Here is a 23,444-nt window from a genome sequence, read left to right as displayed (position 1 = left end):
TAATTTAACTCTTGTAAAATTGCTTTTTTTAACTTGATCTATTTTTTTTATTTACTATTTTTCTATTGTTTACATTTTTGCCAATGTAAAGTTTTAATTGCTTCTTCTTACCCCATTCACATGTAATATAGAGGTCATATAAAAAAACTGTTGATATAACTCAAAACTAACAATACATCTTATAAAACAACTAAATAACGTATACTTAAAAAGTATATTCAGGCATCATAAACTAAATCAAAACCAAAAAAACTACGTACGAAACAAAATACGTAAGAATTGACGTAAGATGATGGCATCATCATTTGTCGTAAGATGATGGCTCATTACACATATTTCGCCTTCTTCTTTAACCCTCCGTCGATCGGAGTGGTCTGGCCAGACTTTTTTCGACTTCAATTTAAAAAAAAAAAACTTTTAGTAATTCTATCGACTTGAAATTTCTGGTCTTTTCCTAAAATTTCATTAGCTGTCGATCACTGAAAAAATCAGGACGAAAAAACGTGTGGTCCAGCCAGACCACTCCGACCGTTCGAAGGTAAATAAATATCCGACCGACGGAGGGTTAAAATAGTATCGTTAAAAAAAATTATACTTCCATTATGTTTGAGTTAATGGTGGTGGAGCTTTTTATCCACGGACATTTAAGCTCTGCAAACAAAAACCATGTACATGTAATCGTCGACTAATAGTCTTTGCGGTTTCCACTTTGCCTGCTTTCAAATCGCATTATGTAACACGTGTATAAATTTTAATTATTTTGATTGTAATTTATTCATTAACATTGATTTGAATGTTTGAATTTGTCGTTGCAGCAACAATTGCCGCGACGCGCGCAAAAGAGCCGAGAAGCAGCGGCGGGACAAGTTGAACGCGCACATCAACGATGTGGGCGCCATGCTGCCGCTGGTCGTGCAGTCGCCCAGGAAGGTTGACAAGACCGGCGTACTGCGACATGCTGCGCATTACATACGGACGGAGCACGGTAATTTTAAAACAGACATTGTGTTTAGAATCACTTTACGGTCACTTTTTCCGAGGGTGTCGAACTCACGGTCCACAGGCTGACTCCACATTGTTTTTTGTAAATCATATTAACTTACGTTATATGCGAAGGCATTTACATAATGAGGTAATTTTTAAAAATTAATTTAATTGATTAATGATCATAGGTGAGTACTATATATACCCCACTCGGTGCACATATAGTTTAATTACATAATACACTAAGTTGAAAAATGCGAAGAAATATTAATTTTAATAAATTCAAATTTATGGTAATAGTTTTTATCTAATCATTTATGGGAAATACGGACAAAATGGTGTATTTTAAGGTACCTATATTTTTTATGCCAAAACCCCGACGGCAACTTGTTATGATAATCCGGAACGAAGGGGGGTGGGGGATGTATTGTGTTAAATACTTAAATATGATTTCAATAACAAATACTATTCATTTATTTAAGGATACAATGAAAAACTTTTTTAAACAAATCGATTTTTTCATGCAGGGTTACTGACTTTTAGTAGAATGCATACGTATTTTTCGCTTTTATTAAGCCTTATATAAAATTCTCTTCAATTTCTTCATAATTGACTTACTTGGTCGAAATTAGCGTTTGTGCAAGACAGTTCAAAAAGCCTCATAATTTTTGCTCATTTTCAAAAAATTTAAAACAAAAAGTTCGGATATTTTAACCCACATTTGGAATTTTGCATTCGGAAATTTTCTCATTCACATAAGCACACTCGTTATAGCATTTTCAGATATTTGATGAATAGTTGTAAATTTACTCTTATTGCGAAAATTTATTTCAAATTTACACTTTTCGAAAACCTCTTACAATCTGCTTTGAGAAAATTATGGGACCTAAGGTGGAAAATCGGGACTGTCCCGGCCAAATCGGGACGTATGTCACCTTATATATATGGAAAAAATTACACAGTAGCCCTATTGACTAGTTTTATTAACATTTCCGTGACTGTATAACATGAAGAAAGCCATAATAACAATTCTGTCAGATGTTGAGCGTCATTGTCACAGTATTGTCGCAGTAATCAGATCAAATGTGCATCGCGTCTTGAAAAGTTTATTTTGAGGGTGTTCTTATCATGTATTTTGGGAACCTATTTATTGATATTCGTAATTATTTCAATTAAAGTCAATTAACTTATGCCAGTACTAGTGATTTCGATCAATTTTATTGCAATAATCAGGTTTGATGGAATTCTGATTTATTATTCATTTTTGTTCAATTTTCAACAAGATAGAATACTTATACAATGATCATAGTACTATTTCTCAAGCATTATAGGGTCAAGAAAAAAAATTTAAACCTGTCAAAGGTTTTAACTTCTACTCTAAGTATGCAAGAGATATTCGCTTAAGACAGGCCGAAATATCCACCGGTAAATAGAGAACTTGCATTTGTTAGAAAATCCTTTTTCTCCTTTCTGAGCCCGGCGAAGATTAGTTATTTCATGTGCTAATGTACCAAAATGAACGAAACAATTAATACCTCAGTATGTCCTTATATTATTTTGTTCGTGCTATATGGGCAAAAGAGATTTTGTAATGGGTTGCATTTTTCCTTAATAAATATCTCGTTATAGTTCCTGCTTATTTAAGATACTTCTTACAGGTAGTCAAAGAACAAATAATGAATAAAAACGAAAGAGACTAGTTACAATATGATTAAATGAACAAAAATTATTAAAAAAACACCAGGCCATTTTGTCTGTACTTTCCCTAAAATCAATGAGAAAGTAGCCAAACAATAAATATCAATAATTTTACAGTTTTTATATGACTGGTGGAGTTTGCTCCAATTGCCACATTATTTTTGACAGGTCGGTTATAATATGTTATTTGATTAATCAGCATATAAATCAGAAATGTAATTAATGTCGTTTTTATAAAATAATTGCAAAACACGCGTTTGTATTATTTTTTTTTTTTGTAATAATTATGTTCGACAGAAGAAAGAATTTTAAGCAGAACCATCATCATGCTTACTTATTCCTCGTCACGGTTCTACTTTTGGGTTATAATACAGACTAATCTATAGTTTTGAAATATTACAAACTACCTGTTGCACATTTTGTTATATTAATTATTTGAATTTCTGTGTCTTCATTATAATCCAATTTAAGTTGTATGAGATGGGGTTTATACCTTTCTAACTTTACGTATTTTAAAATAATTTATACTGAAAGGTACTTAGTAACCTTTCTGTTATTGATTGCTTTTTTCAATTTTGGTTTATTTTTACATATTTTTATTATACTATATCAATCAGTATGTGAAAATGTTATGATTATTGGTCACTTTACTCATGAATGATTACATCTAACTATTCAAGAAACATATAAGGGTGATGTTATGCAATTTGTTTTATATGAACATTGAAGAACATACCTTTACAATAATATCTAAATTTATTTTCTGCAGAATGTTAAAGTTGGAAGCAATTTCCAAAAAGCATAGAGGGTTGATTTCACTGTCGTTATAGTTACTTACAATTAACGCCATTACAGTTTTTTATCTTTCCACAGTAAAATGTAATATATTGTTATTTGTATGTTTCTTATATGTCTTATCGTTTTTATTGATTTGTTTGATTTTTTCATAATAATCGTATTTTATTGATGTTTTGCCCGATTTAACAATGGTCATGTTGTATATATATTCGCTTTTGTTGACAAACATTAAAATGCTTTATTAATTTGAATTTTATCTAGCATCGAGTAATATATCATGCAATAGATGTCAATTAATTGGAATTGTATATGTAAGATGAATTAAAAATGTTGGTTCATTGTTTTTATCTCATGATTGTGGGAAACGACTTTACGATGCCGTATGCAAACGTTTGAATTAATTATTGAGCCATCAGACAAGCCACATAAAAACTGGTATTTCAAGTTTGGGTACATATAAACCTATTAATGCTTTTTGTACGCGATAATATCATATTTTTGCCATCGTATATATTTACAGATTGTGAATTATTACATAACTAAAGCGTTGTAATTTTTATTTATTAAAAATAAAAATTTTGCAATTTTTATATTTTATGTAACAATTATTTTGTAAAGTAAAACTTCATCTCGTTCAATTTTTTTATTTTAAATTTAATTATTTTTATTGATATTATCTAATGATGGCAATTTTTTTAAATTTTATAAAATGTCTAACAAAATACTTTTGATAAAAGTATGATTATTGTCTCACCAATAATAGAAAATTTGTATGTTATATTTGAACTGATAAATTAAATCTCGAGGTCTTGATAACAAAAATGTTTTCGTGCAAATGAAAAGTTATCAATCAATTTTAATTAAGGCTTCACGAAAGGTAATTGACTAAATAATATCAAATTTATTTTGATGACATCTTAATCGTATTTTGTATCGCAGAAATCGATTTATTTATTTAAATTTTGTTGATACTTTGGGTATAAATTGAGATAAGTTATCTGCAAAATGGACTTTAACATATGTACGGGCTTATTAAATTTTTATTATCTATTGACGTTGGTCATCATAATAAAAAAATTGAATGATATAAGTAAGTTTCAAAACCGCAATTGTATAAGATTAAATGCAGGCTTGTCTCGCAATGTAATCATTGTAATCTCTCAATGGATTTATCGCGCAATTGCTTTAAAATTTTGTGAAAAAGATGTTGCCATAGGCAGCAACCTGATCAGTCAAAAAAAGCTTTATTAACAAACCTATAATTATATAAAAAGATATAATTAATTAAAACTATAATAACGTTTGTTTTTATCATAAATGTAAATGTAGACTGCTATGTCATCAACTAACTATTCATCTTTACTTGTTTTTAGTTGTAAAAACTAAACAACTAAGTATGATTATAATTTGAAAGCATTTTAAACATATAGTCTTTTTAAACTACAGCTAAAATATTCAGTAGACATGCAATTAGCAAGGAACTCGTGTATATGAAATTGTTTTTGTCATTTGCATTTTAAAGTAGGTTTTTAATAATGTGTTTCCTATTGCATTAAATATATATAACTAGTGTGTGTATGTGTATTCTTGAAAGTTAACTTTTTAGACGTAAATAATTTAATAAACAGAAATTGAATGACTTAATAGTGACAAAGTTTATAAATCATCTTGTTCAATAGATTTATCGGTATTTTAATATGTTGTTTTAAATTTATGGCACTAAATAATTTTCCAAAGTTTATTATACTATGAATGTTTATATTAAACAAATATTAACACATGCTAACATTACGAATGTTGCAATGTTAATACATATCATTATTTGGATATATAACCTATTGATAAAGACCGTTTGCGAGATATAATAATATTTAACTTTCTTCTAAAAATGCAATTACTCAAGTTTGGCAAATTTTAGCCTCAGAGCTTAATAAATATTTCCGAAATGTGTTGTTATGTTTTAAAAAGTATATTTCGAGATTTTACGTAAAATGTCGACAAAATGCATTTTTTAGTAGTAGTTTGCGTTTGTAGTACTGGTTTGCGCTTATTTTACCTTAAGAATTATAAAATTATATATATATATATATATATATATATATATATGTACTATATGTCAGTACATTTTATGCTTAACATCAAAACATATTTTGCATTATATTTTTGAAAAATGGTTTTTCGCTAATTTTGAATTAAAATGAATTATTTCAGAATCATAAACAATACTTGATACGTCTGATTTCTTACGATAATCAAAACCCAATAATGTCTAAGAAGTATAAAAACAAAAGCGCGAACCTTGTTTAACACCCTATTAAGTTATAGGGCGAACCTTGTTTAACACCCTAGTAAGTTATAGTAATCGCAAAAAAATCTAAAATGGAAATCTGTATATATCTTTACGTTTCAAGGTGCTTCGAACATTCTGGAAAAAAATGATGTGCGCATACAATTTTTCGCCGACGTCTTCGAGAGCACGGATCAACCGATTTGAATGATTCAAAAAATATTCGTTTTCCATTGATGGGAAGACGCGCTGATGATTATGCAGGTCCATCCGTTTCGAAAATACGGGACAAAAACTGCAAATAATGACAATTCTGTTTTTGAGAGGACAGAGCGTCCGATTTGAATGATTCAAAAAACAATTCACTTGTATTGAAAAAAAAATTTATTAAATTTTTATGAAGGCAGGTCCATCGCTTTTGAAGATCCAATAAAAAGAGTTAAAAAATCAGCCATTTGGGGGTCAAATGATCATTGGACATCATATTATCAGATACTTTATAGAAATTTTAACTAGCGGTGTGTGGCATCGTGCCTTGAGGCAAATTGCTGGAACTTTACGTACCGAATTCAAATTTTGAAAATCTGAATTATTTTTGATAGTAATTTTTTTTTTGTTTTTCCAAAAGCGATCGTTTCGTCAACACAAGCAAAAAGTTTTTTGAATCATTCAAATCAGATGCTTATTTCTCTCAAAAACTGCCATTTTTTGCACATTTAACTCCGTATCTCCGATACGGCTGGACCTGCCTTTGCCAAAAACTAATCACGACTTCCCCTCATTGTTACAAATTGAATGTTTTTTGGATCATTCAATTTGGGTTAAATGATCATTGGACATCATATTATCAGATACTTTATAGAAATTTTAACTAGCGGTGTGTGGCATCGTGCCTTGAGGCAAATTGCTGGAACTTTGCGTACCGAGTTCAAATTTTGAAAATCTGAATTATTTTCGATAGTATTTTTTTTTTCCAAAAGCGATCGTTTCGTCAACACAAGCAAAAAGTTTTTTGAATCATTCAAATCAGATGCTTATTTCTCTCAAAAACTGCCATTTTTTGCACATTTAACTCCGTATCTCCGATATGGCTGGACCTGCCTTTGCCAAAAACTAATCACCACTTCCCCTCATTGTTACAAATTGAATGTTTTTTTGGATCATTCAATTTGGGTTAAATGATCATTGGACATCATATTATCAGATACTTTATAGAAATTTTAACTAGCGGTGTGTGGCATCGTGCCTTGAGGCAAATTGCTGGAACTTTGCGTACCGAATTAAAATTTTGAAAATCTGAATTATTTTCGATAGTATTTTTTTTTGTTTTTCCAAAAGCGATCGTTTCGTCAACACAAGCAAAAAGTTTTTTGAATCATTCAAATCGGATGCTTATTTTTTTCAAAAACTGCCATTTTTTTGCACATTTAACTACGTATCTCCGAAACGGCTGGACTTGTCTTTGCCAAAAACTCATCATCACTTCAATGTTTTTGGATCATTCAAATCGGTTGCTCCATTCTCTCAAAAACTCGATTTTTATTTTTGGCACTCTTTGCTCCGTAATTTCAAAACGGCTGGACAGATCTTTGCCAAAAACTAATCAGCACATCTCCCTATCATTAGGAATCGAATGTTTTTTGAACCATCAAAATTGGTTGATCCTGGCGCCCGAAAACGTGGATGAAAAATTTCTATACACGTATACACACATCCATTTTTTCTAAGGTATGCCAAAACCGCTTTGGTATAAATTCAAAGTTTCAAAATTATCTAAAATATTATCTTTATATATTCAAAAGTTCAAATTTTTTAAAATTCTCAGAAAAACTAATCGTTTTAAAATTTTTAAAAGCTTTAAATTTTTTTCGATGCGGGATGGTCCAGTAATTTGCCTTAAGGCGCTATGCTATGCACTACTAGTTGTACTTGTTATGAAGAGCCTTTTGATTGTTTGCAGTTTTTGGCAACAGCGGGAGCAAAGCTCGCCAGACTATGAGCACGGCCGCAGTGCGAGCCTTCGTGGAGGCCGAGTCCGGCATACTGTTCACGGTCACCTGTCGCGGACTGATCGTAGCAGCCGAGAACGTCGAACAGATGCTGGGTCACTGCAAGGTAAGAATTTGATCTTGCCTCAAGGGCTTCATTTACGCAATAGCGTTATGATAGAAACTTAAACAGAATTATAATACAGTTTTTACGTTGCCGGACACGGAAAAAACTCAACTTGGTTTTATATGTCGTTTGCAATAGTTCTTGGTCATCTTTCTTCTTTAGTAAAAAATTGCAGTTACTTGAAGTTCTATAGCTTTCAACTTAAATGGGTATTCTAGTGTAGAATCTCAAAATAATTGTTTTTTCTTTTCTTTCATATTTTCAAAGTATAACAGTTTAACACTCCGTCGTCGGCGTGGTCTGGCCAGACTTTTTTCGACTTCAATTAAAAAAAAAAACACTTCTAGTAATCTTATCGACTTGAAATTTCTTGACTTTTCCTAAGATTTCATTAGCTGTCGATCAATGAAAAAATCAGGACGAAAAAATGTACAGAAGGATAATTATAAGGATATTAACTTTTTTATACTTCGAACGGACGGAGTGGTCTGTCTAGACCACCCATACATTTTGTATGAAATATACGCTTTTTGATATACGTAAACCAGTATTTTGTCTTTTTTCTGGTATTTTCTATTCAAACTGCATTTTACATATTCTTTGCTATGTTTTGTAACATGAATGTTAGTATTTTCACGACGAGAGTTCCTTGAAAACCTTCCAAACTTATTGGTCATCGCAAACATTGAAAATCGGATGAGTAATGCGCACATTATCAACAATTTTTCTGCCCGTATTGCGTTCGAAAATTTTTTTTTGGCAAACCTGTAGTGAAATTATATTTTCAACTTGAATTTTACAGCTCATTTCAAAGGCAACGCACCTCATTTCGTTTTCATTTGAATTTCACATTCATTTCGAAGGAGCCGAAAAAGAATAAATATTGTTTTTCATTGATATAAAACAGAAAAATAAAAATAATAAAAAAGCAACGATTTTTTTATATTCTTTGATTTTTTTATAGAATATAATAGAATATATAGTTTTTTTATTATAAGCAAGCAACACATGCAAAAGACTGTAAGAAAAAGAAAAAATCAAAACTATAAATATTTACTACTAATAATCGTTAATATATAAGACACCAAAAACTCATTTATCCCATATAAATGCATGTAAAATGAATAGTGGTTCAGCCAGACCACTCCGACCGTTCGAAGGTAAATAAATATCCGACCGACGGAGGGTTAACAATGTGTACGAGAGGATTTTTAAAAATTGGAATTGTTGTTCTACTCGACTGATTTACTTGAAGTTTTCCGAGAATTTTTTTATTGACTTCTCTTTGGTATATACTAGACTCATCCACAAATTTCAATGTTTACTATTTTTAAAAATTCGAGAAACTTAAAAAAGTGGTAAAGACTGTCTTTTTTCAAACCTTCGTTATTTTGTCAAAAAATACTTTTAACTTTTTCGTAGTATATACCATAGCGACAACATTCTAGATTCTTGATTAGTTATCTAGATTGTTTTTAGCACTTTTACTCAGATTGCTAGAGGGTTTCCAATCGTGAACATGGTCACGTGGCAATTTTTGAGACGCTCTACTTTAACAACTACTAATTCTTAAAATTGTTAACTTTTTCTTTTTACTTTTATTCTGTATTCTTAAAACATTGATAAATAAATTTTAAAAAAATAATAGTGAAAAAATATATTGCTCTTTTTAACGATGATTTAAATGACTTAAAATTCTAGTCTCTACACTAGAAAAGCCCTTTAACTCAGGAACGTTTAAACTGAAAGATTGGAAATAATGAATTGATATCAAATAATAATAACATATAAGTGCATCACTACCAGGGCAAGATTAACATATGAAGTCATGTTACATTAAAATATGTACATTTTCAAAATATTTGAAAATTAATGGTCAGAAGATTTTGTATTTCTAAAGTAATTTTCAGGATTTCAGGACAGATGTAAAAATTACTATAAAATAAAAAAATGATATCGAAGCTTCCGATATATTTTCTCTTGCCGACGGATTTTGTTGAATTTCAAACACATGTGAACGTTTTTAGGAAGTATTTGAGTTGTTGGGATTGTTATAGATTTTTTTTTAGATAGTACAAGATGCAATTACCTTATAATTCACTTTTGAAAATGAATTCCAAACGTTATATGCAATTTTTCATATATTTATGTATTTGCTTAATATTTTTTCTTTAATATTACACATTAAAATTTTTTATTTAACTTAAAAATTTAAATTGATATTTCATCACTATATGCTACGGGTTTCTAGTATGCTTGTATGCATTTTTGAAAATCAAAAGGAAAAATATAAGAAGATTAAATATAATGCTGTTAGTTCCATTTCATTGAAAATTATTCAAAGAAAACGTTGAGAATTTCGGCGCAAAATCGCATTTTTAACCACTTTGTGAATACTTTCGCTATTCGTTGCACAAGCTATTAACTATTACGTCCATTCATCATCAAACAATATATCTTCTGATAATTTTCTTTTTAAAGCGGCTAGTTTGATTTTCTCAAACGCAATAACAACGCAATTTAAAATTAATAAAGAGTTTTAGTGTATAGTAGTGAGCATTCAAGTAAAAATAAATAGTTCTTGTAAATTTTCATAAATAATATTGTTTTATATCGGATTGAGCGTGCGAACATTTATTTTTTACTGTACATACAGGATTGTATACAAAAAAGTGCATAATATTTGAGGCAGAACAAAATTGGGCCGAACTCTAAAAGAAAACATTTAGTTCAATTTTATAATTATTCCACAGAAAGTAAATTTGAAATCTAACTCATTACTGTCTGATCAACTATTGTTTTGCATCCCAGCTTTATTTGTAATTTGAACGAAAGTTTTTTTCGAACAAAAAAATGAATTTCAAATATGGAAAGAACCACTTTATTTAGAATTACTCTTGGTATAAATCAATAAATTCAAATTAAATATTAAAAAACGTTATATATATTAAGAATGATGACATATAATGATATATGTAACATAACAAAATTTGATAAATTGACTTTCAAGTATATATTTAGAAAGGGCAGTTTAATAGCTTTCTCTATACTTGATTCGACAAACTTTTTCAAATTATTAGCTAGAACTTTGACTCTACATTTTTTGAAGAGGTATAACATATCAAGTTGCTTTTCTCGCAGCAAAATTCTAGTAGCAGAGATGAAATATTTCATGTTTTATAATAGAAAAAATATTTTTAAAGCAACTGTTGTTCTCAAGTTCCATATTAAAACTTACTTATCATTACCTATTTGTTCTTGAATTGTGAGATTAAAACATATAATTTGATGCAAATGTGATAACTAACAATCATTTTTTATCGCCAAAGTTATTTTTGTGGAGAGTATGTTTTTGGTTTTAATAGTAAATAAAAATTTCGGTAGTATTTTCTTCTCGCCTAGAAGGTCAGGATTTAGTATTGGACCAAGGAAAAATTCGTGTCGTTTTTTTAGTGAAACTCAAATCCTGTTCATATCATTGTCTATTGTGTTTATTGTTATTCAAACTAAATATTCTCCATTATTTTCGACATTCTTCGGGTAAAGCCATAATGCCATCGGTGAAGAACTTCTATGTTTCTTTTTACATGTTGCTTGAAATCCGTTTAATTCCCTTAAGTAAGTTCCGCAGACATCGAAACAAAGTGCTAGTTGGAAGGAGCTATGTCTAAGACTATACAGTCGATGCATCAATATTTTTCAACCAAGCTTCTGCAACTTTTGGCAGATTATCAAAATGGAAGATGGAAGACATTATTTTTATTACAGGCTGTTTTCTTTAAATTGTTTGGCGTAATCTCTCTAATTATTCACAGTAGAGTTAAAAATCAAACATTTGACTAACTGGAAATAGCTCAGCATCACCTTTTTTGGTGCCAATTCTGGCTTAGTAAACGCTTGTGGTCGCTCATCATCACCTAATCATGATTTTTTTTTATTTTTCTGATTGTCGTATGTGATCTATTCTTTATCACTAGTTAAGAAATGTTTCAGAAGCGGTTAGATTTCATGGCATTGCATAGTTTCAGCAGCGCATCTCAGACGTTGATTCGATCTATCAAGTTTTCCGCTATCTACTTATGAGGAATCCATACATCGAGCATCTATTTGTTGCCTTATATATATATATATATATCTTTATGTAAATGGTTCAAAACAGTTTTCTAGTCAGTACCATTATCGACAGCTTTTGATATTTGATATTTATCAACTTTATTCAGTTATTGTACGACCAGAGCGTGGTTCATCTTTCACATCGAAATTACCAAAATGAATGCAGCACAATCTTTTTCACAAGCCTGCCAGCGTTCTTCGCTTTGTAATAATATTATTGCAAAATATAGAACATTTTTTTATCGTTTTTCTCAATTTTCGAACGTAAATAACTTTCCAACGATTCGACCAATTTTGCTGGCTATAATAAGCCTTATAATATGACTCAAAGCGTCACCTTTCTTACGAGCGCTCACTAGTGCCGCACTTCTTGAATTCTTTGTAACTAACGCCGCCTAATATTAAAGTAATAGCATTAGCCTATGGTTGATTCACACGTTAAGCAATATTTCAAAATATTCGATTATCTCTATTATTATTCTATAATATTCTATTTATTATTCAGCTCACATTAAATTAATAAAATAATGGAAATTTTAATTCATGAAATCTAGTGCTAGTATGTGTATAGTGGCATGAAAATTAAAAGGCGATAAAGACTTAAGTACAAATTCTATTTCAAATAGTGCAAGCAATTTGAGATTTGAGTTGTCAAATATTATTTTCCTGAAATGTACAGGAATCTATTAAATCGTGTGTGTCATAGATGATTTTTTTTAAATATTTTCGTATACAATAAGTAATTTTTTTGATGTTTCATTGTGTATCGAATAGCGCGATACATTATCCTCGAAATGTGTTCAGCGAACCAGTTTGTGTTATTGCATTTTTTTGAATGAAATGAATAATTTGGCATGTAAACAAATGCGATTAGTTGTGCAACATAATGATAAGAATAATTTCAATCAAGCAATTACTGTCGCATTTTGATGGCCTCGTTTTTGTGTCGATGCCTTATCATCCGATCATTATGTCGTTCTGCGTATCTGGCGATTATATTTTGTCCTTCATTTTGCTTGTAGATATTTATGTACGCGTATATTTCTATACATATTTACACAAATTGAGATACACATGTACTTGTGTATCTAATGTGGTAAGCCCGATGATTTTACTCAAACATATAGATTTTTATTTTTGTTTATCTTTTAATAAATTAAAACCATGTTGAAAATATATATGTACGAGAATAAAATTTACAATATTTTTCTTGAATAAATTTTTATAAATTTGAGGAAATGAATTAAATAATTAGTAGTAGATATTTCTCAAAATCATTGTTAATGTAGCCGTTTTTAATCTGCTTCCAATTATTACAAACAATAAATTTGATTGTGTACATTATTATATTTAGTAAAACAATTATGAAAAATATTAACGTGATTGATTTGCGCTATAAGTTATATGATGCTAAATAATTATCATTACAATTATAATATAAAATGAAGTAAAATTTAAATTATAATATAGATTTAATTTCATAGTTTACTAGATCTTAATTATGATTTTTTATGTATGTTAATAATATCGAATAATCTAAACTTTGAACTGTGCATTTTTTTTCTAAATTAAAACAGTTTGTCTTCGACGTGCACTTTTATTTTAAAGAGGTGTGTTATATTCTTTATTTGGACTTTATAAGTATGTATTTGTGCATATAAATGTCTTCCAATGCGATGCCAAATGATCTTCGGCGTACACGTGCGCTATAAAGGTTTTTGCTGTCGGAGAGCACCTTCATTTTCTCTTCTATTTTTCATTTCTCACATATATACATAGTGAAAGCCCTATGTGACAACTTTGTAGAATTTTATTCCCTCTCAAACTGTACACTTCATCATTTGCTTGAAAAATTACGGCAGCCGTCGATGCTTCGCATAGAATTTAAATTTCCACGAGATACATTTTTGAATATGCATGTACGCATAATACGTTTCATTATGATGAAATATTTTCTGCGTTAGATAAAATCATTGTCGATTTTTAGAAATTTTTTAGATGGCAGGTTGTAAAAAGGTTTCGTAAACTTATAAATTTAGACATGATTTAAATATCTAGATCGATCTTTTAACATGTTATTACATTTATTACAATTCTGTTGGCAAGTGCGGATATTTGTTGGAAAATTAAAGAATTTTTGCATTGCATTGATCATTTAGATCAATAACATTTTGTCATCTTTCAAGCAACATTTTTATTTGTTTTGTGTTTTTATTAGCAAAAAAACGAATCAGGTTTAATTTGACACCGTCATAATCATTGATTTGTTTACCATTTAAGGAGTTTTGTAAAGATCGAAACAAAACTGTGGTAGATGTGGCAAAACATTTCAGCCAAGCTCCAATAATTATCACCAAGTAATTAAAGTTATGTGATGTCAAAAATGGAATAAAAAACAGCGTCGATTTGTCAATTCAGACCGCCTTTCCTCAACTGCGTTGTTCAATTTCTTCAGTTGTTCAGTGTAGACATCAGAATTTATCTTATGGTTGGATGGTAAGAGTAAATGTAGGACGACCAGAGAGTTTTTCATCTTTGAGTGAAAACTCACCAGAATTAAATTTGGCAAACTAATTTTGAAACTGCCGTTTTTTAAGGCTTTATTACCATAAACAGCTTATAACTTTTTGTGAGCTTAAGATGTCATTTTACCTTTGCAGAAATACAAGACTTAGATTTAACTTTTCGTCTATCATCGAATGCCAAACGAAAACAACGCAATCGATTCAAAAACTTCTTTTTACTGATTGACAGCAAAATTGCCTACTATCCAATAACAAAAGGTGTTTCACATTTCAACTATGTCAGCATACCTAAAATATTAATTGAAACCATCCAAGAAAGAATGCCGCTCTTACTTATTTACCAGCCTAATATTTAAACCTGAATAATTTCAGATCATCAGTTTAGTTTTTCTAATCCGCGTACATTTATGTTCTTAGAACGACCTTCTTGGACAAAGTCTTCTAACGATCACTCATCCAGATGACCGGGATTTTTTGCGTCAGCAGTTGCAGCCCCCAAATCTGCCACAGCTGCCTGGATATAGACCGCAGCAGCAAATTAAACATTTGCCAGGAGAAATCGATGAAGTTAAAAATCACGCAAGGAATCAGATTGGCACACAAGAAGAAAACGACGAAGATTCACTCGATAAAAGGCTCATGGAGGAAAAGCGGAGTTTTCATATCAGGTATCATATTATTCATTTATTAATATGTCAACGGTAATATCTGATTTTTTAAACAAATATAGTAGTAGATAGTAGTCATCGTTATTTACAACTAATAATTATCAGATTTATGTTTTGCATATTAATCCAGAAATTTACACATTAATTTCATTTAGTAATTTACACATCAATATCATTAAGATATATTGATTAAACTAAAAGTTTAATCGAATCAAATTGAATATTTACAAAATAGTTTTTTAATGAAATTCCAAATTTTAGTTCACAAATATATCAACTAAATAAATCCAGAATATTTATTCTTATACATAACGAGAATAAAGTTATAAGAACTATTTATAACTGAATTAAATAAAAAATTGCAATGAAAATAGTGTTACCATTTTTGTAGCATATTGGTTTCACTGCTCTATTGCAAATATTATATAGAAAAAAAACTGTTCGCAAAATAATAAAAATATTTTTAGAAAAGTTTTAGTTTTTAATTCAAATATTTTTGTACTTATAAGAAATCGATTGATTTGATTAATACAGTGATTTAAAATTATAAAAATTCTTCAAATTTTGAAATTCGTTTCAAAATTTCACAATTATATCGTCACAATTTGAAAAGGTGCAAATTTCAATTCTTATTGATTATGTTGATTATTTACATATATCGGAAAGTTTTTGAAACTCGCCTTGAGTAAAATGTCACTTACACCTAGGTTTAATTAATGATGAATCAATGGAATGAAATAAAAAGACGACACGAAGGAAGTTGTATCAAGCAAGTGCCTGTGATCAATACTATCTTTTAAATTGAATCTATTGTCTACTCTATATGAATGTTTGATTAATGAATAAATACCAAAAATACAAATAATATCGCTGTACTTTTTGATACGTTGATATATGCTAACATACATTGCAGTTTAGTTATGTAAATATGATTGGATATTCCACTTGAAACAGATTAGCGAGAGCGGGGTCCCGATCTGAGGCGACCACCTACGAGATGATGAATATAATGGGCAGTTTCAGGCGCGCGGACAAAGCGCCGCGGCCCTCCTGCTGGCAGTCGCAGATGGTAAGCAAACACAAGCAGCAGAGCAGGCAGCGCGACACGGCGGAGGACGCGTGCTCCTACGCGAATGACCTGGTCTTTATAGGGATGGCGAGGCCGACGATCAGGCCTCCGGCTGGGGATAGGATTCTGGAATCGCTGAAGCCGGAGTATAGGACGCGTCATCTGATTGACGGCAGGATTGTTCAATGTGATCAGAGAATTAGCGTCGTTGCGGGATATCTAACTAAAGAAGTAGCGGGATTGTCGCCATTTACGTTTATGCACAAGGAGGACGTGCGTTGGGTTATGATCGCGCTGCGTCAAAGTGAGTTACAACATTATACTACAGGTTCTTTATAAAAATGTTATTGTTTAAACTATCGATCATATGCATCAATAACGTTCAAGTAATTTTAGTCTAAAATAAATTCTTATATGAGTATTAGATATTTAGATTCATAGTTGTTTTGTTCAATTTAGAATTATATTTTTCTCAAAATCATATCTAATCATCAGTATATTGTTATTTTGTAACATAGTGAAAAGGGATAAAACGAACCTAGATGTGAAAAAATTCAATTTTTTTGGTATATTAATTTTTCACACAACCTTTTAACTTCTGTTATAAGAAAACATGTACATTAAATGTTAATTCGATTTTGCTAATATCAGGGTGTTGTTGATTAGTTCCCTCACTTTTGTTGCTAATGTTAACTGTCGTAAAATATAGACTATAATTTTCGCTTTTTTTTTATAAGTATTTCAAGTTTTTATAGTATTGCATAGTGTATTTTCAAAACTCTTTATTATCATAGTTCAATTTTCTTTAACACTTGTTATTTTAGTTGGCATTATAATTGCTCGTTCAACATTGTTTTTTTAAGTTTGCCTGAAACATAGCAAATTATTGAACTATTTGGTGTAAGGACAATAATTAGCAAATATTACATCTAGTAAAATGCATCTTGTGTGATGATTTTCTAAATGTGTGGTTTTGATATCGGTACAAATATGATTATATGTAATATTTTTATATTTTTACAGTGTATGATCTCAGTAAACCTATGGGCGAATCGTGTTACAGACTGGTGACGCGTTCTGGAGAATTTATTTATTTAAAAACGACTGGTTTTCTTGAAATAGATTCCAAGACGCATGCCGTACAAAGTTTTGTATGCATAAACACATTGCTTGATGAGAAAGAAGGTAGAGCACTTGTCCGAGAGATGAAAGAAAAGTACTCAGTCAAAATGGTAAAAAAAAATAATTTGAATTATTATATTTAATTATATATTTACATATGATAATTTGGATTTTTGTTTAATTCGAATTAAATAACATTTAAGGATGTCGCGTCTGATTTCTAACATCGCTTTCCTATTATATTATATGTGCAGGAGAGGCTACGATAATTCTAGATCACTTGTATCATTTTATAATAGTTTCAATATAAATTCGAATGATGTTATTTTTATCTTTTTATCTATAGATGTTACCCGCTCCGCCTGAACCGCCCACGACGACGCCCGAGTTAGAAGATCCTCATCAACTGGAAGAAGCCATAATGCACCTCGTGAGTCCTTTGCCCGGAGAATCGCGCAGAACACCATCGCCGACGGTCGCTCAGAGTGGCAGCGGAGCGGATGTACCTCATTCGTCTCGTGCTTCCCTTTTAGAGATCAAACCGCCTGATTTAGGCTCAATAAAAAGTTCAATACACAAAAGCGTGGAAGTGATAAGCTCAGTGCACTTGGCGAGTCCCAAACCGAGCCCAGAAGCCGACAGCCCGCGCCCATCCGTACTACGCAACGTCGTTCCCGAAGAGAGCCCGAGGTCGAATGGTAACATAAAGCAAGAACTGTTGTCGCCTGCACCGTATTCGTTACCTGAAGATTACGCGGATCCTCCTTTTCCGCTCGATGAACTAGGCAACATTTTACCAGATAGTGATGTGACAAGAACTTTGAAAAAACAAAATGGTGTCAAGCGAACTAATAATGATCAAGTGGCCAGTGCAGTGAACAAACGTCGCATTATATCCGGTAACGATAGTCAGAGTAAGGATATTGATTTAAGTTTAGACTGTTTTCAATACGACGATTCGGTTGTTTTATGTGATGATATGGAATGCTTAGATGAAGGAATAATCTGTTCAGATGATGGACAAAAGTTTCAAAACAATGATCTGTTTTAAACTACTTCAGATTGATTTAAAACACTGTTCACATTTGTACCTACTTTTTTAATTTACTTTATACAAACACTAGATGTGCAATAAGTTTAAAAGTAACTATAAAATTTGGTGATTAAAAGAAATGTGTGTTTTTGAATATATTTTTGGATATAATAATCATTTAAAGGCATAATTTCATAATGGCATATAATTTTATCAACATCGCATCCATATCAAACCGTCCAATTCATCAAATGATCGAAGAAATCTAATCAGATAAAACTTAAAGCTGAATTACAAGTCCACTCGATACACAAGCAGATTGCAGCGGCTGCAACATATCTTAAAGATGAGGTGAATTGTTTTAGTTGTTATATTCTGGATAATGTTATTTGAAAAATCACGATTTAGCTATTTTTGCCACAACATTCCACATCACTAAATGTGATGTATGAATTTATTTCTGTGACATAAAAACATATTTTACAATAATAATGTAGAGTATCGTGCATTGTTGATCCATACCAAATCAAACAGGCTTGCCATCAAATGAAAATTATATCTCTCTATCATTTCATGGTAAGTTGTTGTTTCACATTTTATTATTAGATGTTATTATTTTATTTGTTTTGTATTTCTACATATAATTTTCTACTATACATTTAACAGATGATAAATCCAAAAAGGATTCAAATAATACTTTGTGTAATATTGAATTCATACCGGATTATTAGAAGCTACATAAAAATGATATAAAATGCCTATTTTTATTATGTACTATATGGCATAAATTTGAGTGAACTTGTTAAAAACTAACATTAAGCATTTATTTATGTTTACTATTAATATGTAAGCCTAGTCAACTTGGGGTTTTAAAATTATTTTTAATCAATCCTTTTATAATCACACAAGTACAAACTTTGAAAATTTTAAACATTATTTTCATCTATTTCATTTTTAAACCAATAATTATTTTCTAGTAAATAACTTTTACAAAAGCTGTTATATAATTTGAAAATAATACTATCACATAACGATACAGCAAATGCAAGACATAGCCAATAGCAAATGTTCTACTTTGTATCTTGTATAAAATTTTCAAAAATTAATTGACTATAGTCAACCAGCGCCAAGTACATATTAATCTTTCAGTTTTATCAATCATTAATTTTTGTTTTTATTTTTTTTTAATTCAATCATTAGTTTTTATATATTAAACGTAATAGTTTATCATATGTTAGCATCACCTTCGCAAGGTCAGTGTAGTGTTCCTCTAGATTAGTACTAAGCAATTGTTGTTTTCAATCTCACGTTAGTATTTCGGGTAGAATTAGACTGTGTTGAAGTTAATTATTGTGATATGCAAATGGGGCACATAAATTTTTGCATTTCTAGAAAGTTTGTTGATTATTCTTATTCATAAAGATACCAAGTCATATATTGTAATTAATTAACACATGCATAATAATATTTTAATACACCACCCTTTTTATTTGAAAATGAAATAAAATTTAGTATGAAGATTTTATGTCTGTAAAGTAAATTAATAAGACCAATAATTTATAAACAAATGAGTATTTACCTTTACCATGGAGTTGCAGCAATTATGTTTAATTTAATACTTTCATGTTTTTTAATATTTGGTAAATTATTAGCTATTTTGAGCTGCTTTTTCAAACGGCAAAGAAAATATAATAGTATGTTTTGAGTTATATAGTGATTTTTGTAAAAAGTAACGTTTTATGATTGATTTTTAATTGCTGATCATATTTTAAATTTCATTTGCATTAATTTTATGATAATTTTCGATGGTAATTGTATTAGTATTACATTTTAAATTTATTGCCTTATTTTATTCTATATTATATATATTTAATATTCAATTCTTTACTGTTTAATGGTTACTCCGTTGGTAGTTTATTTATTTACTAATTAAATCTATGCAATATATGATGACTAAAATTTTCAATTCATACAATTTCATATGTACAAACTTCCTGAGCCTCATTGAAATTGCAATAGAAATTAGAGCACTAGATTGTCAATTACCCAAATATTTGTTACTTGTATTATTAAATGATATTTGTAAATAATACCTAATGGCTCTGTATAAAATTATGCGTAACATAAATGTTAAATATGTACATATTTGTAAAGTTTTAAAGTAATATATGGTTACGCTATGATTGTCATAATATGATGATGCACTATTTCATACATTGTAACTAATAATTATAAATTATTTAAGATTTAAAATATTTATAACAATAATATTAACAGATTTTTGTATATATAAGTATGTATCTAAGTAAGAAATTAGGCCTCTTTAAAAATTTCAATGCAGTTAATAAGGGTTATTATTCGTATAATAAAGTTTCAAATGGTTTCATATATACCTGTATAGTTTAAGAATATCAAAATTTATAATATGGAAGTTTTAAATATTTTTGTTATCAAAATAAATATGCAATAACTCGTGTAGAATTTAAATTTGAAAGATACATGCTTATATGCTTATATGTGTGGGTGTATGAAATGTATGTTTGCGTATTTTTTATTTATGCATACATATTATTTCAGTATAGGGCTTTTGTTATGAACCATTTTGCTGAAAACGTTTTGTATCGTTTATTGAGAAAAAATTCATGCTTTAGTATCAAATATCTATGAAAAGGACATTTTAATATATTTCACTATTAAACAAACGGAACTTACAATTTTATGTTATGAATAGATTTCTTTATTATTAAGAGAAATTTAAACAAAATGACAATTATGCTCTAATTTTATTATGCTTGTCAAGTGATAGAAAATCGTTTTAAGCAATTTTTTCACAATATTGCCCTGTACTTACATCCATGTATACTTGCAATCAGTTCATACATTTATTTTTTAAGAATCCTAATACTTTAATCATATTGAATATAATCAATTTCTAGTTATAAATTTTGAAAGTGATATTCATAGAATTGCAGTACAACCAGCAAATATTGAAAGGACTGAAATGAGTTAAGAATAAATAAATAAAAAAATTACTCAAATAATATTTTTGAGACTGAAATTTGAATAACTGATTTATTCTGAGATCTAGAAATGCTTTTTTTTCAAATATCAGTAATTTTTTGTGATTATTTCATGTTGAAAATGTTTACACAGAACACATAATTAATTATTATTTCTTGAAATATATGATAATTAGAAATTTTCAAGTTTGCCTGTCGTCAGTAATAAACAAAAATGGCCTATATTCATCATGATTCATACATATGGGGTGCATTATGCATATATAATATTAAGTGCATATGGTAATCTTCTGGCCAAGTTGCCTCAGAAAAATGTGCTTTTGATATTGCCAAACAACTAATACAGTTTTGTGAGGTGATCAGAACTAATATAGGTTAAGCAGATTGATAAATATATTTTACAGTCTATTCTAAATAATAAATAAGGTTTATTTTGTATTTATGTGATTATTTTAATTTTTGATAGAGAAATATGCACAGGATAAAATATTAAATATGCATACATGTTAATATAAATTTATTTTTAATCAAAAGTTTATTCATGCACTTAGAACATTTTTGGTAAAAGTTGACTTTTCTTAGATTATTTTAATAGTTTTCAATAATTTACAAAATACCATCTGGAAAATCACTTCTATAAAGCAATGTTTGTTTAAAAATGTTATTATGTGTTTATTAATTTGATAGGGCACTACTTCTATAATAATAACATTGCGGAATATGCAGACAGTTGTTTAATGAATTTTTCTTTTATTTATGAATGATTTGCGCATATATATATATATATATATATATATATATATATATATATATATATATATATATATATACATACACATATAAGAATGTAATGTTTACACTTTTACATATTCATATACATAAATTTTCCTAAATTAAAACTTTTATTTTTTTGAATGCAACATGTTCATTATTTCCGAAATATTTCTTCATTTAAAACATGAATTTGTTCAATACTTCCGAAATATTAAAAAAATGCAAACATAGGCAAGAGTAACTTATATTATCAGTATTTACTTCATAAGTGTATATTTTAAATAGCTAAAGATTGTTGAAATTAAAACTATTATATACATTATAACATTTTCTACATTTATTAATTGTACATTGTTTAGATAAATGAGATTTCGAAAAGATAAAAGTTTTATGAAGATACTAAAGTGTTGAGTATCATGCCATAAAAGTCAAAATGTATGTAATTGAAAATATTGATAACTGTTTTTTTATTCCAGTTTGTGGATATGCTTGTAAAGACATATGCACCTTATCCGTCATTTGTTGCTATTATTATGTGCAATAATATTTATATTTGCAAAGCAATCAAAATTGCTATCCATTAATTGCAAATGGAAATAAATGGGTTTTTACCTCTAATTAGTACTGACGCTCGCTTTCTTTAAAATGACACATACGTATGTTGGTCGAAGTAAATTTATTACACAATGTAGAATCCACATTGCAAGTAGGTTTCCAATACAAGGATTGTTGTGATTTTTCTGAATTCCGAAATGGTTGGGTAATACTTATGATTCATTGCTAACATTTGAAATGCTTTACTTGAAAACATATATGTACCTCAGTAATATTTTGAAATTGATTTTTTTTTTAACTTCTTGCTGAATGTCGCCCCTGAATGCCTAAAGTGTAAGTTTTTTGTGGACTTATTTCTGTGGAATTATAGATTGAAAAAAGAACAAGAATATATCACAAATTCAGCACACAATCTCACATATAAGATATAAATAAAATGCCCCAATTATATACCTTAAATAAACCCCAAATACAAGATATGAATTATGTGCCCTGAAATTGATGATGAATGAAAGAGGATTGATCATTTTGGTCTTAACTTTATTAATGAATTAATACAATAATTTCATGTAAACAGACTTAATTATTATATCAAAATATCGATTTATGATATAAAATTAATTAAATGTTACATTTATATGGACCACTGAATGATATCTGCAATCGATTATAATATTGACATA

General features: G+C 29.3%; 1 protein-coding gene across 4 annotated transcripts in view; it reads left to right on the top strand.

Annotated features, from left to right (window-relative positions):
- LOC113378424 (protein cycle-like) overlaps positions 1-18,942 on the top strand; it is a 322,860-nt gene extending 303,918 nt beyond the window's left edge. For all 4 annotated transcript variants that reach the window (XM_026618951.1, XM_026618950.1, XM_026618949.1 and 1 more), the window contains 6 exons: positions 816-985; positions 7,728-7,882; positions 14,938-15,188; positions 16,143-16,561; positions 17,281-17,489; positions 17,726-18,942. In XM_026618951.1, the coding sequence (XP_026474736.1) occupies positions 816-985; positions 7,728-7,882; positions 14,938-15,188; positions 16,143-16,561; positions 17,281-17,489; positions 17,726-18,430 (1,909 nt within the window). In that variant the 3' untranslated portion in view covers positions 18,431-18,942. The remainder of the gene's footprint in view (positions 1-815; positions 986-7,727; positions 7,883-14,937; positions 15,189-16,142; positions 16,562-17,280; positions 17,490-17,725) is intronic.
- The last annotated feature ends 4,502 nt before the right edge of the window (positions 18,943-23,444 follow it).

The sequence above is a fragment of the Ctenocephalides felis genome, unplaced genomic scaffold, assembly GCF_003426905.1.
Source record: "Ctenocephalides felis isolate EL2017-DRISC unplaced genomic scaffold, ASM342690v1 CF-g0.4_SCAFFOLD_01886, whole genome shotgun sequence".
Classification (NCBI taxonomy): Eukaryota; Metazoa; Arthropoda; class Insecta; order Siphonaptera; family Pulicidae; genus Ctenocephalides; species Ctenocephalides felis.
Note: the sequence above shows the minus strand (reverse complement) of the source record. Positions and strands in the feature narration are given on the sequence as shown.